At 41.6% G+C, this 18139-nt stretch overlaps 1 protein-coding gene across 1 annotated transcript in view; it reads right to left on the bottom strand.

Moving 5' to 3' along the window:
* LOC124774919 (transient receptor potential cation channel subfamily A member 1) overlaps positions 1 to 17591 on the bottom strand; it is a 208005-nt gene extending 190414 nt beyond the window's left edge. The window contains exons 1-5 of the mRNA XM_047249599.1: positions 17550 to 17591; positions 14363 to 14549; positions 8285 to 8375; positions 3989 to 4184; positions 269 to 478 (exon numbers count right to left, since the gene is read on the bottom strand). Of these exons, the coding sequence (XP_047105555.1) occupies positions 269 to 478; positions 3989 to 4184; positions 8285 to 8375; positions 14363 to 14549; positions 17550 to 17591 (726 nt within the window). The remainder of the gene's footprint in view (positions 1 to 268; positions 479 to 3988; positions 4185 to 8284; positions 8376 to 14362; positions 14550 to 17549) is intronic.
* Between the last annotated feature and the right edge of the window lie 548 nt (positions 17592 to 18139).

Raw genomic sequence — 18139 nt, 5'->3', positions numbered from 1 at the left:
TTGTTTCAGTAAATAGTTTGAACTGGATCTAGCAGTTATTTTATATTTGCAGTTAGAGCTTTTGAAATTTGGCTTCTGTGAAGCTTTTCCATCTTAACGCCAGTAGGCTGTTTTCCAAGATACTTTATATGGAAAATATAACTATCTAAATGCACAATAGCAGAGCAGAAGTATTTCGTAGAGACACATATAACCTATGTATCAATCTTTTTTCGGACTTCTAAAGTTGGATTCAGTGCGAATGCCGTCACTATTTATTAATACTCGCCTTGATGTCGCCTCCGTGTACAGCTGAGTGAAGAGGTACATTTCCCTCCGAGTCATAGAAAGAAATCATTTCCTCCCTGGAACAGCCTCTAGACTCGCCCCATTGCAAGAAGACTTCCATGGTGCGTGACGATGCATTCTTCGCTGCTTCATGGATGGGATAGTAACCGTTGTTGCACGGTTTCCTGGGAGATGCACCGAACTCTGTTATCTGAATTCAAGAGAAAGTTAGAAAACAATACAGTTAAATGGTTCTGTGTTAGAAATAATACTTAAATCAAATTAATAAAACTTTAAATTACGGAAGTAACAGAAAGAAATACAACACTGGTACTACTTTTTCCGTTTGTTATTTCTCTGAAGCATGAAGCACAAATTTTAACGACTGTTACTGTCTGACGAGATTTGTGAGAGAGGGAAGAGAAGCAATGGATCCTTAAAGTCCTGCTAAGAGCTGATGTAAATAATCGTAAACGGTGATATCTGTTGGATGCTGGTTACCGTCTACCCAATAGGTAAACGTCATTTGTTTGACACTTTTTTTTGAATTATTCTTCTGGACCATAAGTGATTTGGAGTTGTCATGATAAATAGGACACCATGTGTAATGATAACAATAATTATTATTATTATAGTAAAAGAGGATAATAATAGTAATAACATGGATCACAAATACTAGTTGTGAACAAGAAAACAGACATTGAACACAGATAATAAGGAAAGCAAAATTGTAATAAAAATTCTAGGTCCAAAACTTGTAGACGAGCAATATTGACTTACAAGTCAGAAAATCAAACAATACGCAAATATTCGTAGTGACATTAGAAAACTCAGGTTAAGATTCTATGGACGTATTAAAAGAATGAACCTAAACAGACCTACAAAACAAATAGCCGAGTTTTTTTAAAGCAGGAGTAAAGCCATAATGGTCCCAATGAAATGAGTTGGTGGGATCAAAGCTGATCTAAAATTGTTACGAACTACAACAGAAGGAGTCCAAAACCTAGAAATGGTGGTTGACCAAGACGAAAAACCCAAGAAGGAGACTGGAACAACATAATCTGAATGGAGGAAGAAAGTTCACAGGTACAGTATGAAAGAAATATGGGGACGAAGGAAGGCAAATGCTCATTTCTAAGTACTTTGTATAGTCCTCGTGCGATTAGCCGCAAATAATAATAATACAGTAATAAATATATTGAATGTAAGAAATATTAGTACTATTAACACTGTATTAAGCATGAACATGTATGGCCACAGTACAAAAGGAATCAGTGTGGAGAAAAAGTTGACTGGCCAGAAGAAAAGCAGATAATAGGCTCAATTATCACATGAGATGCATGGAAGAAAACAGAGACAAAGTGATGAGAAAAGCATGGATACTTTACCATGTGATATTGATTGGAGTGAAGGAAAACATAAGGGATACACAAAGAGCGAAAATACGCCTATGATAACAGATAAAACTTTCATCTCCTCTTGAAAGCAGAGTGGTTTTGAATATGATGTAGATTATGGGGTAATTTGTTCCATTGTTTGATAGAAATAGAGAACGAGATGGAGAAATTGTGTTATGCAGTGGTACGTTTAAAAATGGCTCTGAGCACTATGGAACTTAACAGCTATGGTAATCAGTCCCCTACAACTTAGAACTACTTAAACCTAACTAACCTAAGGACATCACACAACACCCAGTCATCACGAGGCAGAGAAAATCCCTGACCCCGCCGGGAATCGAACCCGGGAACCCGGGCGTGGGAAGCGAGAACGCTACCGCATGACCACGAGCTGAGGACCTGCAGTGGTACGTCCCAGCTGCTGGAATAACTGATCTGATATTGCAGTTGTGGAATCATGATATGTATTTGTGTGAGGTGAAGTATTGAGGTTACCACGGACCACGAAACCGACGAAATCAACAAGGTGTCTGAGAATCACGCCACGTATCCGGTCGCATGGAGTCTAACTGAGCATAGGAAGGGCTGACGTGATCAAACAACCGAACGTTACACACTTATTGCAGCGAACGTTCATAGCCAGGTCGATTCGTCTGGGGTTTTCACTATTTGCGTCATGTTGAAGTACGTCTTACTAGTAAACATGTGGCAGGGTTGAAGACTAGACTGATTCTTGTTTAATTGAATGTGGCAATATTTTTCTAAATTTTTGAATAGTATTTACGCAAGAGAGAAATTTTATGCTCGCTACAACAGCTTTTCAACCACATTTCGATGTTCACCCACCATCTTTTACTGCTTTTTGATTGTACCACTGATTAAGAGGAACTGGAGGAACTGTTTCACAAATATGTCCGCTCATCAACTTTTGGGATGATATGAAGACGCTCTCTGATCTCTTGGAGTGTAGTTTAAGACCCAGGTTTAGTGCCCATCTTAGTAACAAGATCACTTACGTGATGTTGGATGATACTGCAAAAAGATTGTCATTCACACTTTATGTTATCAAGAGCATCAGGACGGCTATCAGTGGTCATTAATTTGGGCGTGTCCAGCCTTGGCCTTTATGACGGCTGGCACTCTGGTGGGGATACTTCTAGTGAGGTGTCTGAAGGTATGTGGAGGAATGGCAGCCCATTCTTCCTAAACTACCGGACCCAGAGAAGGTAGCGATTCTGAACGCTGGGGCCTGGAAAGAATTCGGCCTTCTAACTCATCCCAGAGGTGTTCTTTTGGATTCAGCTTGGTACTGTGGGCTGACCAGTTCATTTCACCAATGTTATTGTCCACAAGCCATTGCCTCATAGATGCTGCTTTATGACAGTGCGCGTTGTCATGCAGAACTATTTCTCTACTGTAAGCAGTACACAATGCTGTAAAATGCATTCATATCATTTCCTTTTAGCATTTTCTTAAGCGCAGTAAGGGATTCTAACCTTAAAAAAAGACCAAGCCGTAACACCACCCAGCCCGTACTTCACTGTTGGCACTACACGTGATGACAGGTAGCGTTCTCCAGGCATTCGCCAAACCTCAGCTCTTCCATTGAATTGCTATAGAGTATAGTGTGTTTCATGACGTCAAATCAGTCGTTTGTATTGATCCAGCACCTCCAGCATCCCTCAACATTGACTACGGAAATGTGTGACTTATGAGAAGCAGCTCGAGTGTCGTACCCCATCATTCTCAACTCGTTGGGCACAGACGTTGTGCTAGCTGGAGCGCTGGTAACACTTTGGAACTCACGACTGATTCTTTTCCCTGATTTCATGTGATTTTTTACAACCACCTTCTGTAATGATCGATGGTCCCCGTCCGTCAGTAGATGAGCTGTGCGTCATCTTGGTCTAGCTTCCACTACACAATCCCAGTACCAAAAGTTGACTTGGGCAGTTTTAGAAGAGTTGAAATGTCTATGATGGGTTTGTTACTCAGGTGACCCCCAATAACTAGTCCACCTTTGAAGTCACTGAGCTCTGTTGGCCGAGCCATACTGCGGTTACTGCTTCTCTAATTCCAACACAAGACTCCTCACGTCCTTTTGTGCTGGAGGATCCGCCTTTCGTGACACCTAGTGATCAATTCTGTGTTACACAAGGGTGTCCAGGTATGTTTGGTCAGGTAGTACACTTGATACGGCAAAAGCAGTACTCTTAGATCTGGCGCTTAGATGAAATTGAAGGTCGTCAGCATAAAAGTGGTAATAAGAACGAAGAACGTGTGCGGAACAGTGGTAAGGTGTACAGTAGAGTGCAGCGTCTCACCAAGATCCTGGCGCACTCCTCGTGGTCGTAGATGGCGGCGAGGTGTAGCGCCGTGCGGCCGTGCTCGCCGCCCTGCTGGATATCGATGCGCTCCTTGTGCTTGGCCATCACCTCCAGCACGGGCACCTTGTTCAGCTCGGTCGCCAGGTGGATGGGTGCCTGCTTCTTGTCGTTCAGCACACTCGTGTCCACTCCGCTGCAGCGAAAACACAACACCGACAACTAATAACTGTTCTAATGTCGCCTGTTTTGTTTTGTTTTGTTTTAGGGCGCAAAAAACAACTGGGGTCATACGCGCCCATTGTCGCCTATGACGTACTGCGAGCTCTCAGAAAGTTTTTTTGTTTATAAAATTAAGTGAACAATTGTGGAAGAATGGAGAAATTGTTGTTTACGAAATGCCATATAATTAAGTGAATAAAGAAGCAGCTATAGTTTTAATCGAGACTCCGAGACGCCGTCGTCTTGAAGGTTATAGACATACCGACCAGCTGCTGTTCCATCCCCTTTTGAGAATACTTTATAGTCACATGTTAAGGTATTTGTCATTACGTGTAAGATCTGATGGTAACTTTATCGATCTCCAACACCGCGGAGTGTGTATTGCAGCTACCTCTGCGGTTTTGGCGAGCTAGAATTCCAAAGTAATCGCTGCACGCTGACAATGCTTTAAATAATGTTTGATTGTTGCTGCTGGGCAAGAGCGCTTAAGTGTGACAGTCTACTGGAGGGAGAAGAGTGTGAAATCCGCAGTCGAGTCGAACGGAGCTCACACGATGTGCTTGCCGGCATTGTTCGGATGAGATTGTTAATTCGCTTTCGATATCATTACCCGTGCCGCGAATGTTCGCTTTAAAGTTTCATTGTGAACCGAGAAATGTCGTGTGGTGGTGTGCGGAATACTGCTGAAACGTGTTATTTAAACAGAGCTGGCACGAACAATGTTTTAAGTAATAGGCCGTACTGTTGCTGATCCGATAACATTAAATGTTCTGATCGAACACGCACTTTTCCGCTTCTTTAAAGTATCAGTAATTGAAATAAATGTTGTTAAAGTCATGTAGTGGATAGAGACAGAATTGTCGTAATGTAACACACCCAACCATCGTGTCACACCCTGCCGCGGTCATATCTGGAGGGATACGACGAGCAGCCTATCTCCACACCAGCGCTGCATTTACACACAAACTATCTGGGCTGCAGTGTAGGCTGCGCAGCACATAAATATAAAATGAAAATATCTTTTTCAAACTGTGGGGCGTGTCCTATTATGATCTTAATAGACTGTTATTTTATAGTGGCTTATTCAACCAAATCAATTCAACCACAAGTACTGGATAATTTTTCCAACATTTTAAGAATTCACTATTTTTATAATGATATGAATAGCTGTATTCGCTGATCACATCTGTCGTCGTCCATCTTGTAAGAACTTGGTGATTTGTTTATTTAGTAAGCTTCTGTTTATATGTACATTACCTGCAGAATTATTCGGAGCCGGCCGCGGTGGTCTAGCGGTTCTGGGCGCGCAGTCCGGAACCGCGCGACTGCTACGGTCGCAGGTTCGAATCCTGCCTCGGGCATGGATGTGTGTGATGTCCTTAGGTTAGTTATGTTTAAGTAGTTCTAAGTTCTAGGGGACTGATGACCTCAGATGTTAAGTCCCATAGTGCTCAGAGTCATTTGAACCATTTGAATTATTCGGATGACTACGTAAATTGTACCTGTAACGTACCACAGGAAGCAGGATTGGTTACTGAACAACCTTCTCCACTACCCTACCGTCTAATATGACTGGAATTCATCATATATTCCAGCTATATAAAGGCGTGAAAGAGAGCTGGTGCCAGACACACATATGAATTGCGGTTGGGCGCCCAATACAGTCTTGTATTTCTAAAACCACTTCAGCAATTTTTCATAACTTCAATCATTTTTGTGGCATGTCTTTACAGAGAATGAAAGCAGGTATGTTTAGGATTAGACTTACATTCACAGTCAACACCAGTAGCTTCAATCATGTGCACTTTGCATGCTTTCAGTGTTTTTGTTGTATTTTGTGGCAACAGAATTCAGGCAGAAAGAATATTTTCATGCCAAAACGCGAGCCATGCCAACCTTACATGGTATTCTTACATCGACACCACAGTACGTCTGCCCTCTGATATGTGGTTGACAACATGAAACTTCTTTAAGAGAAAAGGCAGCACCCTTTCAACGAATGTTATATTACGAGCATATTCTTGAATATTGCTCATAAAAGCATGCAGCGCTTTGCAACAAACATTATCAAGCACTTCCTGAAATATTCAATGTTTTTAAGGCAAAACGCAAATTTTGAAACCTACTTCTATGGTATTTCTCCTGGCAAGAGTACGTCTACCCAACTGTGTTACAAGAAAACAAGTCCCTGAAATGGTTGAATTAACAGACTGTTCATATCCAAGTACTTTAGGTATGGTCGACCTTATTATAGTAATTACAGTCACTAAAATCTATTGGTAATTTAGAAAAAATGTTCAGAGGCATGTTTATCTGATACAGCAATCCATTTTTATGTTATCGATGGTTTCCCAAAATAGTTACGGGCGAATGCGGTACTTTTCCTACCAACAGGCCCTGGCCCAATAATTACCCCTTCCCTGCGCACCATTGATATTTATAAAATAAATTAAATTACAGTACTGCATATTTATTATTATTTTCAGTGTTAGAATATTCATAAATTTCTTAAAAATGGTTCAAATGGCTCTGAGCACTGTGGGACTTAATAGCTATAGTCATCAGTCCCCTAGAACTTAGAACTACTTAAACCTAACTAACCTAAGGACATCACACAACACCCAGTCATCACGAGGCAGAGAAAATCCCTGACCCCGCCGGGAATCGAACCCGGGCGCGGGAAGCGAGAACGCTACCGCACGACCACGAGCTGCAGACTACATTTCTTAGTTCCATATTTTATTAACGTATTATATTTTCTTTTACGACTTTCTAGGTACTTTATGGCACATATGTCCAAATGAGAAAAGATTAAATAAAACAAAAAATAAATTCATGAACTCAATATCCGATGCTGAGAGAACTTTATACCATAATTTTAGCGTCTTTCTTTTGTGGGAATGAATAATAATTGCGAAGCATGAAATTAACTTTCATATACATTGTTGTGGCGCGCTCTTTGTCTATCGAATCTCTTTAAGAGGTTTCTTAAGCTTTCAGTACTTCCTTTTTCTTTTCTTCAAGGGGTAAGTAGTTTGTCGAATTTTAATTTCAGTTCTGCACAGCATTCTGACACACTGAGAGCAAACGAAAGAAACAAATGTTATGCGCAATACTAGGATTGTTAAGTAAATGGGGAAAGTCCAACCTCTAGTATTTTAAGAAGTGAGATGGCATACATTGCCGATGCTGCTTTTCTCAGAAAGCCCCATATAAAAAAAAATAATAAAAAAGTAATCCACTTATACACTTATGAAATTATGGGAGATGTGGCTGGTTTCCTACGTTAATTCGTCGTCTCGTGCACACTAAATTTACCCTTTTGTAGAAATTAATTCTACTCAAACAAATTAATTCATATTGCTTAAGAATCTTGCAGGAAGCTAAAGGTTTCATTCACTCAGAAACAAGAATTGCTGATCACTGTCGGTGAGGAAAGTAGATTTCTAAATAACTAGAACAGTGACAGGTAACTGTTTTATGTTCACTCTTTTTATTTATGCATCGAGAAATATATTGCTTTTACTTTTTGCTTAACGTATCATTATTTCAGATCTTTCTCACTTTCAAATTAATGATTTATTTAGGGAGCATTCTCTTCAGCCACAATTGGTTAACGATATTCGTATGTTTGAGATTGTTCTGATGAAGAGAAGCTGTTCTTTGCCGTTCGAGCCGACGCTAGTTTAAACAGAGTTCCCTCTAAAGCAAATTGGGAGGTACGCCAACCAGCAGTTCAGAATGTAATTCAAATTGATTATCATTGCACGACACCGTATGCGCCGAAAATTATAATTCGCTTTTGGGGAAGTCTAATTTTTAGGTGAAAATACAAACAAAATTTTAAAAATTCGATATATTTCGCACTGAAAACAGTTGGCACGTGGTAGGTTGCCAGGAATTTTGCTTCCTTTTATTTGATTGCTTAACAATATAACTGTAACAAGATAACAATGTTACAAAAATTATTGCACACAATCTATGATTGTGAGACGTAATATACCTGAAAACTAGGTAAACCCATCCTGAAGCAGACACATGCACCTATAGAAAAGAGTTTTGCTTGTAACTTACCACTGAAGAAGGTAATCAACAGCTTCCAGTGCGTTATGTTCAATCGCCACATGAAGCGGTGTGTTGCCTACGTGGTCCCTTATATTAAGATCTGAAAATAAATTTGTTAGTTACACTTCTTTATCTAGATTCTAACTAAACATGTGAACTGAATCATGGGACAACAAAAATTATTTCGTTTAACCCGACAGAAATATTTCTGTCTTCCATTATATATGTTATTTTATTTATCTCGGAGTTCATCTGAAACTCTGTCGATTCGTTTTGAGCTATTTCTTCTTAGCTAATGACACAACTCGGATAAAAGAAAGAGAAACGTTCGTAAGAAACTTATGTTGAACAACGAAAGATTTTTCTTTACCGCTGAATTAAGTCAGTTGAATTACACATATAAAATGTTTGCAAAATGTGAAGGTATGTATGTAGACATTGTCATTACTTAGTTCTATTTTCACTCAACTAGCTACAGACGGCTTAGAATAACCCAAACAAGTTACTTAGTTTTTGTTTACATGAATAGGGGTCATGAACGCCGAAGGAGGGTTAGACAAATTCAATACCTGAACCTGTGAAGGTTCAATTCTTTAATGATTCATATTAACTGCAAGGCGAAAAAGCAATTGATTAGGTGCATCTATGCAAAAACTGAAACCTATACTGGTACAGAACATGCATCTAGAGTATACGTAAAGGGAAGGAATACTAACGTATTAAAAGTGAAGGTAAATCGTATTCCGTTATCGTATAAGTATTCAAAGCAGTTCTATTATCTAGGGTGTTCAGCTATTATACGAACAGTGAAAAGGGTGAACAGAGCACAATGAAACAAGCAACTGATCCTAATAAACATAGGTCCAGAAGCCAATTGATTCCCCAATACAACGTATTACGACTGAGTACATGAACACCTTGTAACAGAGAGACCAAGAATCTAAAAACTCAATTATTTGTTATAACCACAGGTTCGCCCATGTTTATGTTCGAAATATATACTACTGAACACATTTCTTGTTCTCCCTCCCCCCCCCCCCCCTCCCATCTGCGCCCACTTCTTGCTCCTTCTGTCTGTCCATCTCATTCTCCCACCTCTATCTGTCCTATCACTTCGTCCCCCCCCCCCCCCATGTTCGTCCATTTCTTTCACTCTCTCTCTGGCCATGTCTTCCTCCCCTCCATCTGGCCATATCGTCCTCCCCCTCTCCGTTTCCATAATTGTTTCCTCTCTTCCTTTTCCACCTGCCTAGTGTCCCTTTACACCTTCCACCTGTCTCATGCATCTCCCCCTCCTTCCCTCTCTCCATCCATTTATTCCTCCCTTTCACTCTGTCCATCTCTCCCCCCCCCCTCTGTCCCTCTTAACCCTCATTGGCACCTGTAACCTTGCAGCACATTTCAATGAAGCAGGGCGATGCTGCTCCCAGATCACATCTGTCATGCAGGGCAGCCTATATGTTGAAGCCTGGCAAACCGTTTCTTACCCCTGATGTATTGGCTGCACTGCAAAGCAGGTTCATTTGGAAGGCCAATAGTTTCTACACAACGTGCCTATCGTGCAGGATATTCTAATTCTCTGTCTTCCTCTACAGTTTTTATTATCTGTAGCTCCCTCTAGTACCATGGAAGTTATTTCCTGATGTCTTAAAATATGTTCTGTCGTCTGGTCCCTTCTTGTTAGTGTTTTCTGTATATTCCATTCTTCACTGGTTCTGTGGAGAACTTCCTCGTACCTTACCTTGTTTGTCCATCCAATTCTCGACAATCTTCGACATCTTCGAGTCTCTTCCATTCCATTCATTACCAAACAATGCTATGCTCCAAATGTACATTCTCAGAAATTGCATTCTCAAATTAAGACCTATGTTTAATACTAGTAGACTTCTCGTGTCCAGGGACGCTTTTTTTGTCTGCGCTAGTCCGCTTTTTATCTCTTCCTTGCTTGGTACACTGGACTCGCATTCGGAAGGACGACGGTTCAATCCCGCGTCCGGCCATCCTGATTTAAGGTTCACGTGATTTCCTTAAATCGCTCCAGGCAAATGCCGGGATGGTTCCTTTGAAAGGGCACGGCCGACTTCCTTCCCCATCATTCCCTTATCCTATGAGATCGATAACCTCGCTGTTTGGTCTCTTCCCCAGAACAACCAACCTTGCTTGGTCCATCGTTTGTTATTTTGCTTCCAAGGTATCAGAATTCTTTAACTTCATCTACTACGAGAATATATTTTTTAAAATTTCTCGCTATTCTCATTTCTGCAGCTTCTCATTACTTTCGTCTTTCTTCGTCTTATCATCAGTTGCTATTCTGTACTCATTCGATGCCTGTACATGGCTGTATATTTTCAAGAACCCCATATTTTCCGAATGTATTGACTGCTACACAGATTGTTCCTGGAGTTCATCGACAGTATCAACAGGACTGGAATACACCGAGCTTTTAACTTTTATCACACAGAAAGCTCAACAGGTTCGAGTTAGGGACCTGGGAGGCCATAGTGCTGGTGAGCTGCGACCACTGCACTTTTTGTAGAAGTCCTTCTCACACTACTTAAGTAGCTGGAATGATGATAAAATCAAACGAGGGCAGTTTATCGCTTTGAAATTTACGCCTCCCAGTTGCCTTACAGATGACCAGTGTTGTAACATTGGCGTGACTGCCTTGTGCTTATGTCGTATCGGTGAAACTATTGGTTTCCAGACATATGTTTATTGGGATTTTTTTGCCTATTTCTTTGTTCTGTACTCGCCTCTTTCGTCAATATGGACCTATAATAGTGAAACATCCCTTATATTCTGCGGCAGAATACGGTCGCTATCGATTTGGAACAACAGGAAGATGTCTTGACAGCTCTTTTGTCATTTCTGTTGTTCTCAGACAGGCATTTGTCGCACACGTCTGGCAGTTACTGGCAACTTTATACCTGAATTATAAATATACCGTGTAAAAGTATGATGGGAAGGTATTCACGTGTCAGACTAGGATCAGGAAAGGCAGCAAACTAATTTTTTTATGTAATTGCTCCGTGCTGGGCCACGAGATTATAGACTATACTGCTTCATAGTGTTAATTGCTTTGTTACGTACGAATAGTCTTTGTCAGGAGTCACGCCAGATGGAATATACAACTAGCAGGAAATTGTCCTCCTGTAGCATCAACGCTTTAAACAAAACAATTTATGTGAATATTCAAGGTGATTCGTTTGCTGTTGTGTCCCCACCATGCAAATGAGATAACGACAAAGTTTACACATGTCAGTTTGGCCTCTGTCGCGGCATGTGAGCGGGAGAGGACCAGGTGCACTATTGTGTTCGAATGCCACGTTTAATCATAAAATGCTGGCTTTGACTGGTGATATTTGCGTAATCGGAGATTTTTGATTTATGATTCTTGGGCAGTGGTCCAAGGCATACAGTAGTGGAAATCAGTATAGAGGCAGAGTTCCACGAAAGCAATAGTACAGTGTCTGAACAATACATGTATCGAATTTATTATGAAAGTAGTAGATACATATAAGACAACAACAGTCATGACTGAATCTCATAGTTTCTTTTATAAGACGAGTTTGCATTTCTTGTAGGGAAATTCGTATAAAGACACTCACTATTCTGTCATGTTATTCCACTGTTAGCACTTTTTCCAACCTCCGTTCTTTGTAATTACTCCAAAAATTTTCTTTGGAATTGATTTTGTGAGCGTTCGTAGTTCATGCAAAGAAACTGGCGCCCACTCTTCTGGTATCATTCTTTTCAGCTCACATACAGCCTCAAAGTTCCACCCATTACGAAAAACACGCCCTGAAAGTATTCTCAGATGTTTTCTATGAGGTTCAAATCTGGGTTACGTGCAGGCCAGGGCAAGACATCTATATCTTTATCTTCAAGCCACTTTTTAGTTGTAGCAGAAATACACACATAGGCATCTAGTTGCAACATTGTATTTTCCTCCCCCAGGTCCTCATAAATTCTGATCTATTCTGTCCCCAGTTCTCAGTGTACTTGTTAGAGTTCATTCTGCGATTCAGCCAAGCAATGCTTGACTTACCTTTAGCGCAGAAGGCTAACCATATCATAATACACCCACCATCAAAATTTCTGCTCATTCTGACCAGCTCCTTTGTTTCAGAGCATGGCAATAATATATAAATCCATCCTGTCCATCTAAAATAAGTCCAGCACATATGTCTTTCAGCACAGTCCTATCTAGCCTCTTAATGTTCGGGTGTTAGAGCGGGTTTCTGCAATCATTTATTGAATGCAAGATATTTGTCATGTGACAAGATTTGTCGCACATGTCTGACAGTTACTGGCAATTGTAAACCAGCAACAAACTGAGAACAATAACATTTTGTGGCCCCTGATGTGCGCAAAAGTAACCCTTTGTATACCTCAGATAATTTTCTACTTTGCCCATATCTTCCGTTCTGTCCACATCGGCCTCCCAATCTAGCGAAATTATCGATCACTGTACTTGAACAGTTCAACTTCTTGGCAATTTTACGTTTAGAGGATCACATTTCCCTCTACATACCGATTTTTGGGTTTTCATCACACGATAACTGTTTTACTTGTGGCATTGTGACAGTCGTGGTTTATGTACGTGATAGGCATTGTCACTAATGGTGTCTGCTGTCTCAAGCAAAGGCAGTTATGTACACAGTAACACCGCACAGAGCCGACTGCCTTCATACCGAGTTCCACCCTCTACCACCTGAATCGTTGATGTCTTGTTATATACTGTACAACTAACATCAAATGCGATACCATTTACGTGCATTTGTCGTTACGCTGGATTTCATACTATTGCATATACATTGTGCACAACTACCGACAGTGTTAATTTTCTTGCAAAAGTCCATGCTGTTATACTGATTTCCACTGCTGTAGTTCTCTGCCTAACGTTTGGTCTTCCAATGCTGGATACGACTCAGAAAGCAGTTACAGTCTGAGACAAACTCAGGAAGCCGAACTGTTTATATACATCAACGTAAAAGTTTGTTCGTGACGTCATTGGACCGCTGCTAAGAAGGCGAAGTCATGCCGACTTATGTCACTGCCGCTGGTCTCGGTAAGATTAAATGTAGTGACATTAGAAGTTGTAATGGTTCTATATTTACGTGACTATTACGGCACTCCAACCCCAGTTCTCGATACCAGTAATATCGCACTACTTTTCTGCGAAGTAACAGACATATTTTTGTGACAATATTCATATTTGGTTTTATTAATGTAAAGGTACTCCGATGTATCGATATATTACAGTGATATGATTCTTGTGTGTATTCATTTCTGTGAGACTGTCATAATCATTGACTTACTTGTAACCGTTTTGGCGCGAATGCGCACTGAGCAATCTTCGTTTCACTTTGCAGAAGTTAAGTTGTTATTTCGCTTTGTAAAAGAACAGTCAAGTCTTGTGTTTGGTTAAGGTGGAAATGAAATATATGAAGATTGATACAAAACTGTTTTCTTGATGATGTGACAATTAAGAATAAGTATATGTGAATTTGCAAGAAGTTTAATAAAAATGTGGATCGTGAACATCAAGTCCAAAATTATTTCTGCCATACCATTATTCTGATCTGGGATTGTTTGATCATTACGAATTTCCTGAAAAACGCATTTGTTAGGTCTTCAAATATTGCTAAAATACAGATCTGGATCTTATAGCAGTCAAAGTGGAATTACCTTAGAATCAACAAGATGAGCCATAACAACTTCGACGAAATCTACGTGGGAATCTATTCAAGATAAGTGCCAAAATTAATGATTTTTTTTTTACAGTGACTTCATTATTTCCATTCTGACGATACCATCGACAGTCAATAACTTTGTTGTTGCCCGATAAAGCGAACATATGCTGCGTGAGCAACATTATTGATCTGATCTTTAACCTACTTTGCAAGTGGTGATTAGAAAGTACACAGTTGTGATTGATAGAAACGTCCCATTTTTGGGATAAAGTTAAATTCGACATGTGTAAAGAATCGAGACGGATGTTTAAACGTGTGCCGCGAGTATGCAGAGAGAGAGAGAGAGAGAGAGAGAGAGAAGGACAGAGAGGAGCGAGGCGCGTGGTCGTACCTCCGCCGTGCGTGGCGATGAACTGCAGGATGTTGAGCTTGTTGCGCGCGGCCGCCTGGTGCGCAGCGGCGCGTCCGCGCGAGTCGCGCACGGCGAGGCGCGCCGGCTCCGCCAGGTACAGCCGCCCAAAGTCCTCGACGTTGCCGCTCTCCGCCGCCTGCAACAGACACACAGCTGCGTTCACTCCCTGCCGTATATCAGTTCTGTGTCACGCATGGCACTCCACAGAAAATGATTCCAGACGGGGCAAAATTCTAAATCCGCAATTTTTTTTTTTTTTATATAACTGATTTGGTGTACTTTGGGGTTGGTTTGGGGAAGGAGACCAGACAGCGATGTCATCGGTCTCATCGGAATTGGGAGGGACGGGGGCGGAAGTCGGCCGTGCCCTTTCAAAGGAACCATCCCGGCATTTGCCTGGAGCGATTTAGGGAAATCACGGAAAACCTAAATCAGGATGGCCGGACGCGGTATTGAACCGTCGTCCTCCCGAATGCGAGTCCAGTGTCTAACCACTGCGCCACCTCGCTCGGTGGTGTACTTTCAAAATGTTTCGTACACAAGGACTAGTTTTGACAGGAACTAAGCAAAAATAATTATATCTGAAACGATGGTTAACTGTCCACTTATTGCTTTTAAGATGGATTACTTTGATACCTACACGCTATGCATAATTCAACAGTGTATGAAAAGCTTGAATACCATATTGCAGTGCATGTGTTATTCCAAATTATGATGCAAGGTTTTACTTCAAAGGCATATGGAAGTTTGGGTCCGGCCGTCAGTTGTGCACGGATAGCGCAATGGTAAGGCGACCACTCGCGATAAGCGGGAAATCTAGGTTCGAGTCTCAGTCTGTCAAAAATTTTCACGGTCGTCATTCCATTCTGCAGCTGATGGTTGTCCATATTCGAAATTGCGAATACATTAAATGTGAAATGCTTGAAAGTCCCTGGGACTTGCAGTCGTGTTGATAGATCGTTGTAGAACGAATTTCGACGGCGTAATGAGCCTTATCATCAGGTTAGTCCGGCTGACTGACATCCTGGACCAGTGGGTGTATGTATATACCCATTGTCTTCCCCCTCCACTGACCCCTTGTATGGACCAAAGATGTGCCGGCTTCTGTCGTGGGACTGAAAATGAGACTGAAAATCCTCCAAAAGGGCGGAAACAGAACACCGAGCACGGCGAAATTGGAGCGAAGACAAGGACCGCCACTCGACCCCCACCACCACGGGCGGCAGCACATCGTGTGGCCTATACACGGTGCAAGTAGAGGGGGGAGACAACCGGTATATATATGGCACCCACTGGCCTAGGAGTCAGTCAGCGGGAGTAACCTTATGGTGATGGCACCTTCAGCCGCGAAAAATCGTTCTAAAACGACCAGTCAGTCCAGGTGCATTCCCAAGAGACTTTCAATCAGCACATTTGTCACGAAAACCTAGAAAAACAGCGTATGAAATCTTTTGCTATTAACGACATGAATTACGAAGCTTAATAGTAATCATTCGGAGAGGAGAGACAAAAATGTCAAGAAAAGATAACGTGTAACTCAACCAACACAACTGTAGGTCAAGTCCTGAAGACTGCTGCATGTTTATGCTCGTTCATTTTGATGAGTGCCGGCGCACTCGATAGGCTGAGTGATATGGTTGCAGTAGATAACACTGATGACCGAGAAACAACAGTTTACTGTGCTTATCCAATACGGATATGTTAGAACCCGTGACCATTAATTGAATGTAAGTACATAAAACTGGAACCAGTCACTTTTTTGAATAGTTATTTATTATTCCATGAACCGGTTTTCGAACCTTTTTAGGCTGAACTCCAGGTGCTTTTCTGGAAGTTACATCGCTATTTCTAGCATATTGCTGTGACAAAGATGGAACATGGTTTAATGTACCGCCATGTGTTGTTTATCTGTCGATATGGTTGCAAAATTTTAGTGTTACACTTACTGCGACAGTGTGGGCGGCCTTTTTCTGTTAGGGTTCATCTATCTGCTTCAATTTTGATGGGCAGTTGGTGCATCACTTCACACACTGTTACACAATCTGCATACATTTAGACTGTGATAGTGAAACTTTTCCAGCATCCAGCATGTGCTATACAACAGTTGCTTGTTACAAAGATCTTGACAAAAGACATGACATAGGCCTACTTTGCAAACAAAAACAAATAATATCTCTGAGAAAAGTAGGCCTATCTCTTGTCAAGTTATTTGTAACAAGCAATAGTTGTATAGCACATGCTGGATGCTGGCAAAGTTTCACTATCACGGTGTAAATCTATACATATTGTGCAACAGTGTGTGTAGTGATGTACCAACTGGCCATCAAAACGGAAGCAGACAGATGAACCCTAACAGAAAAAAGCCGGCCACACTGTCGCAGTAAGTACAAAACTAAAAAAATGGTTCAAATGGCTCTGAGCACTATGGGACTTAACATCTGAGGTCATCAGTCCCCTAGAACTTAGAACTACTTAAACCTAACTAACCTAAGGACATCACACACATCCATGCCCGAGGAAGGATTCGAACCCGCGACCGCAGCCGTCTCGCGGTTCCGGACTGAAGCGCCTAGAACCGCTCGGCCACCGCGGCCAGCACAAAACTAAAATTTTGCAACCATATCGACAGATAAACAATACTATTGACGATACATTAAAGCATGTTACATATTTGTCACAGAGCCAGAACCGAGCATTATATTGGAAATAGTGATGTAATTTCCAGAAGATGAACCAGAAAAGTTTCGAGAACCGATTCATGAAATAACAATAATAAAAATGACTGGTTGCAGTTTTATGTATTTAGATACAACACTTCGTTAGCTTCAGACAGTCATTACGTCTTTAGCTACGTGAGAGAGACACGCCCCACTCCAGCGACACAGCTTGCTGAAGACTCGCAGGCGTCGGCTTCCGTCCTGGTGCGGCGGTGCAGCGTCAGCACCCCGTGATGCTGGCGTCGGCAGAGCGACTGCCTCGACGTCAACGGCGCTCTGTGTTCTGCTGCAACGGCATTCTGCAGCGGCGGACGCCCACACTTGACGCAGTTTCGCACACATCAGCGACGCGACAGTGGCGTGAACGGCCCGTGGTTGCTTCGGCCGCGGTGCTACAGTGGTGCTTATTCACAGTCAGTCAATTTTTATTCCGGCATGCGGCAGCGTACTTGAGGGGCCGAGATGCCGAAGTTATCGGAAGACAATCCCATGTTGACTGCTGAGATTTTGAATGAAGTAGAGGAGAAACAACTGAAAAAACGGAAGTGGGACCTAGTAGATAGTGTCGGAAGTCCCATGCGGCTTTTCGCGGATGATGCTGTAGTATACAGAGAAGTTGCAGCATTAGAAAATTGTAGCGAAATGCAGGAAGATCTGCAGCGGATAGGCACTTGGTGCAGGGAGTGGCAACTGACCCTTAACATAGACAAATGTAATGTATTGCGAATACATAGAAAGAAGGATCCTTTACTGTATGATTATTTGATAGCGGAACAAACACTGGTAGCAGTTACTTCTGTAAAATACCTGGGAGTATGCGTGCGGAACGATTTGAAGTGGAACGATCATATAAAATTAATTGTTGGTAAGGCGGGTACTAGGTTGAGATTCATTGGGAGAGTCCTTAGAAAATGTAGTCCATCAACAAAGGAGGTAGTTTACAAAACACTCGTTCGACTTATACTTGAGTATTGCTCATCAGTGTGGGATCCGTACCAGATCGGGTTGACGGAGGAGATAAAGAAGATCCAAAGAAGAG

Source organism: Schistocerca piceifrons, chromosome 1 (genome assembly GCF_021461385.2).
Source record: "Schistocerca piceifrons isolate TAMUIC-IGC-003096 chromosome 1, iqSchPice1.1, whole genome shotgun sequence".
NCBI lineage: Eukaryota > Metazoa > Arthropoda > Insecta > Orthoptera > Acrididae > Schistocerca > Schistocerca piceifrons.
Note: the sequence above shows the minus strand (reverse complement) of the source record. Positions and strands in the feature narration are given on the sequence as shown.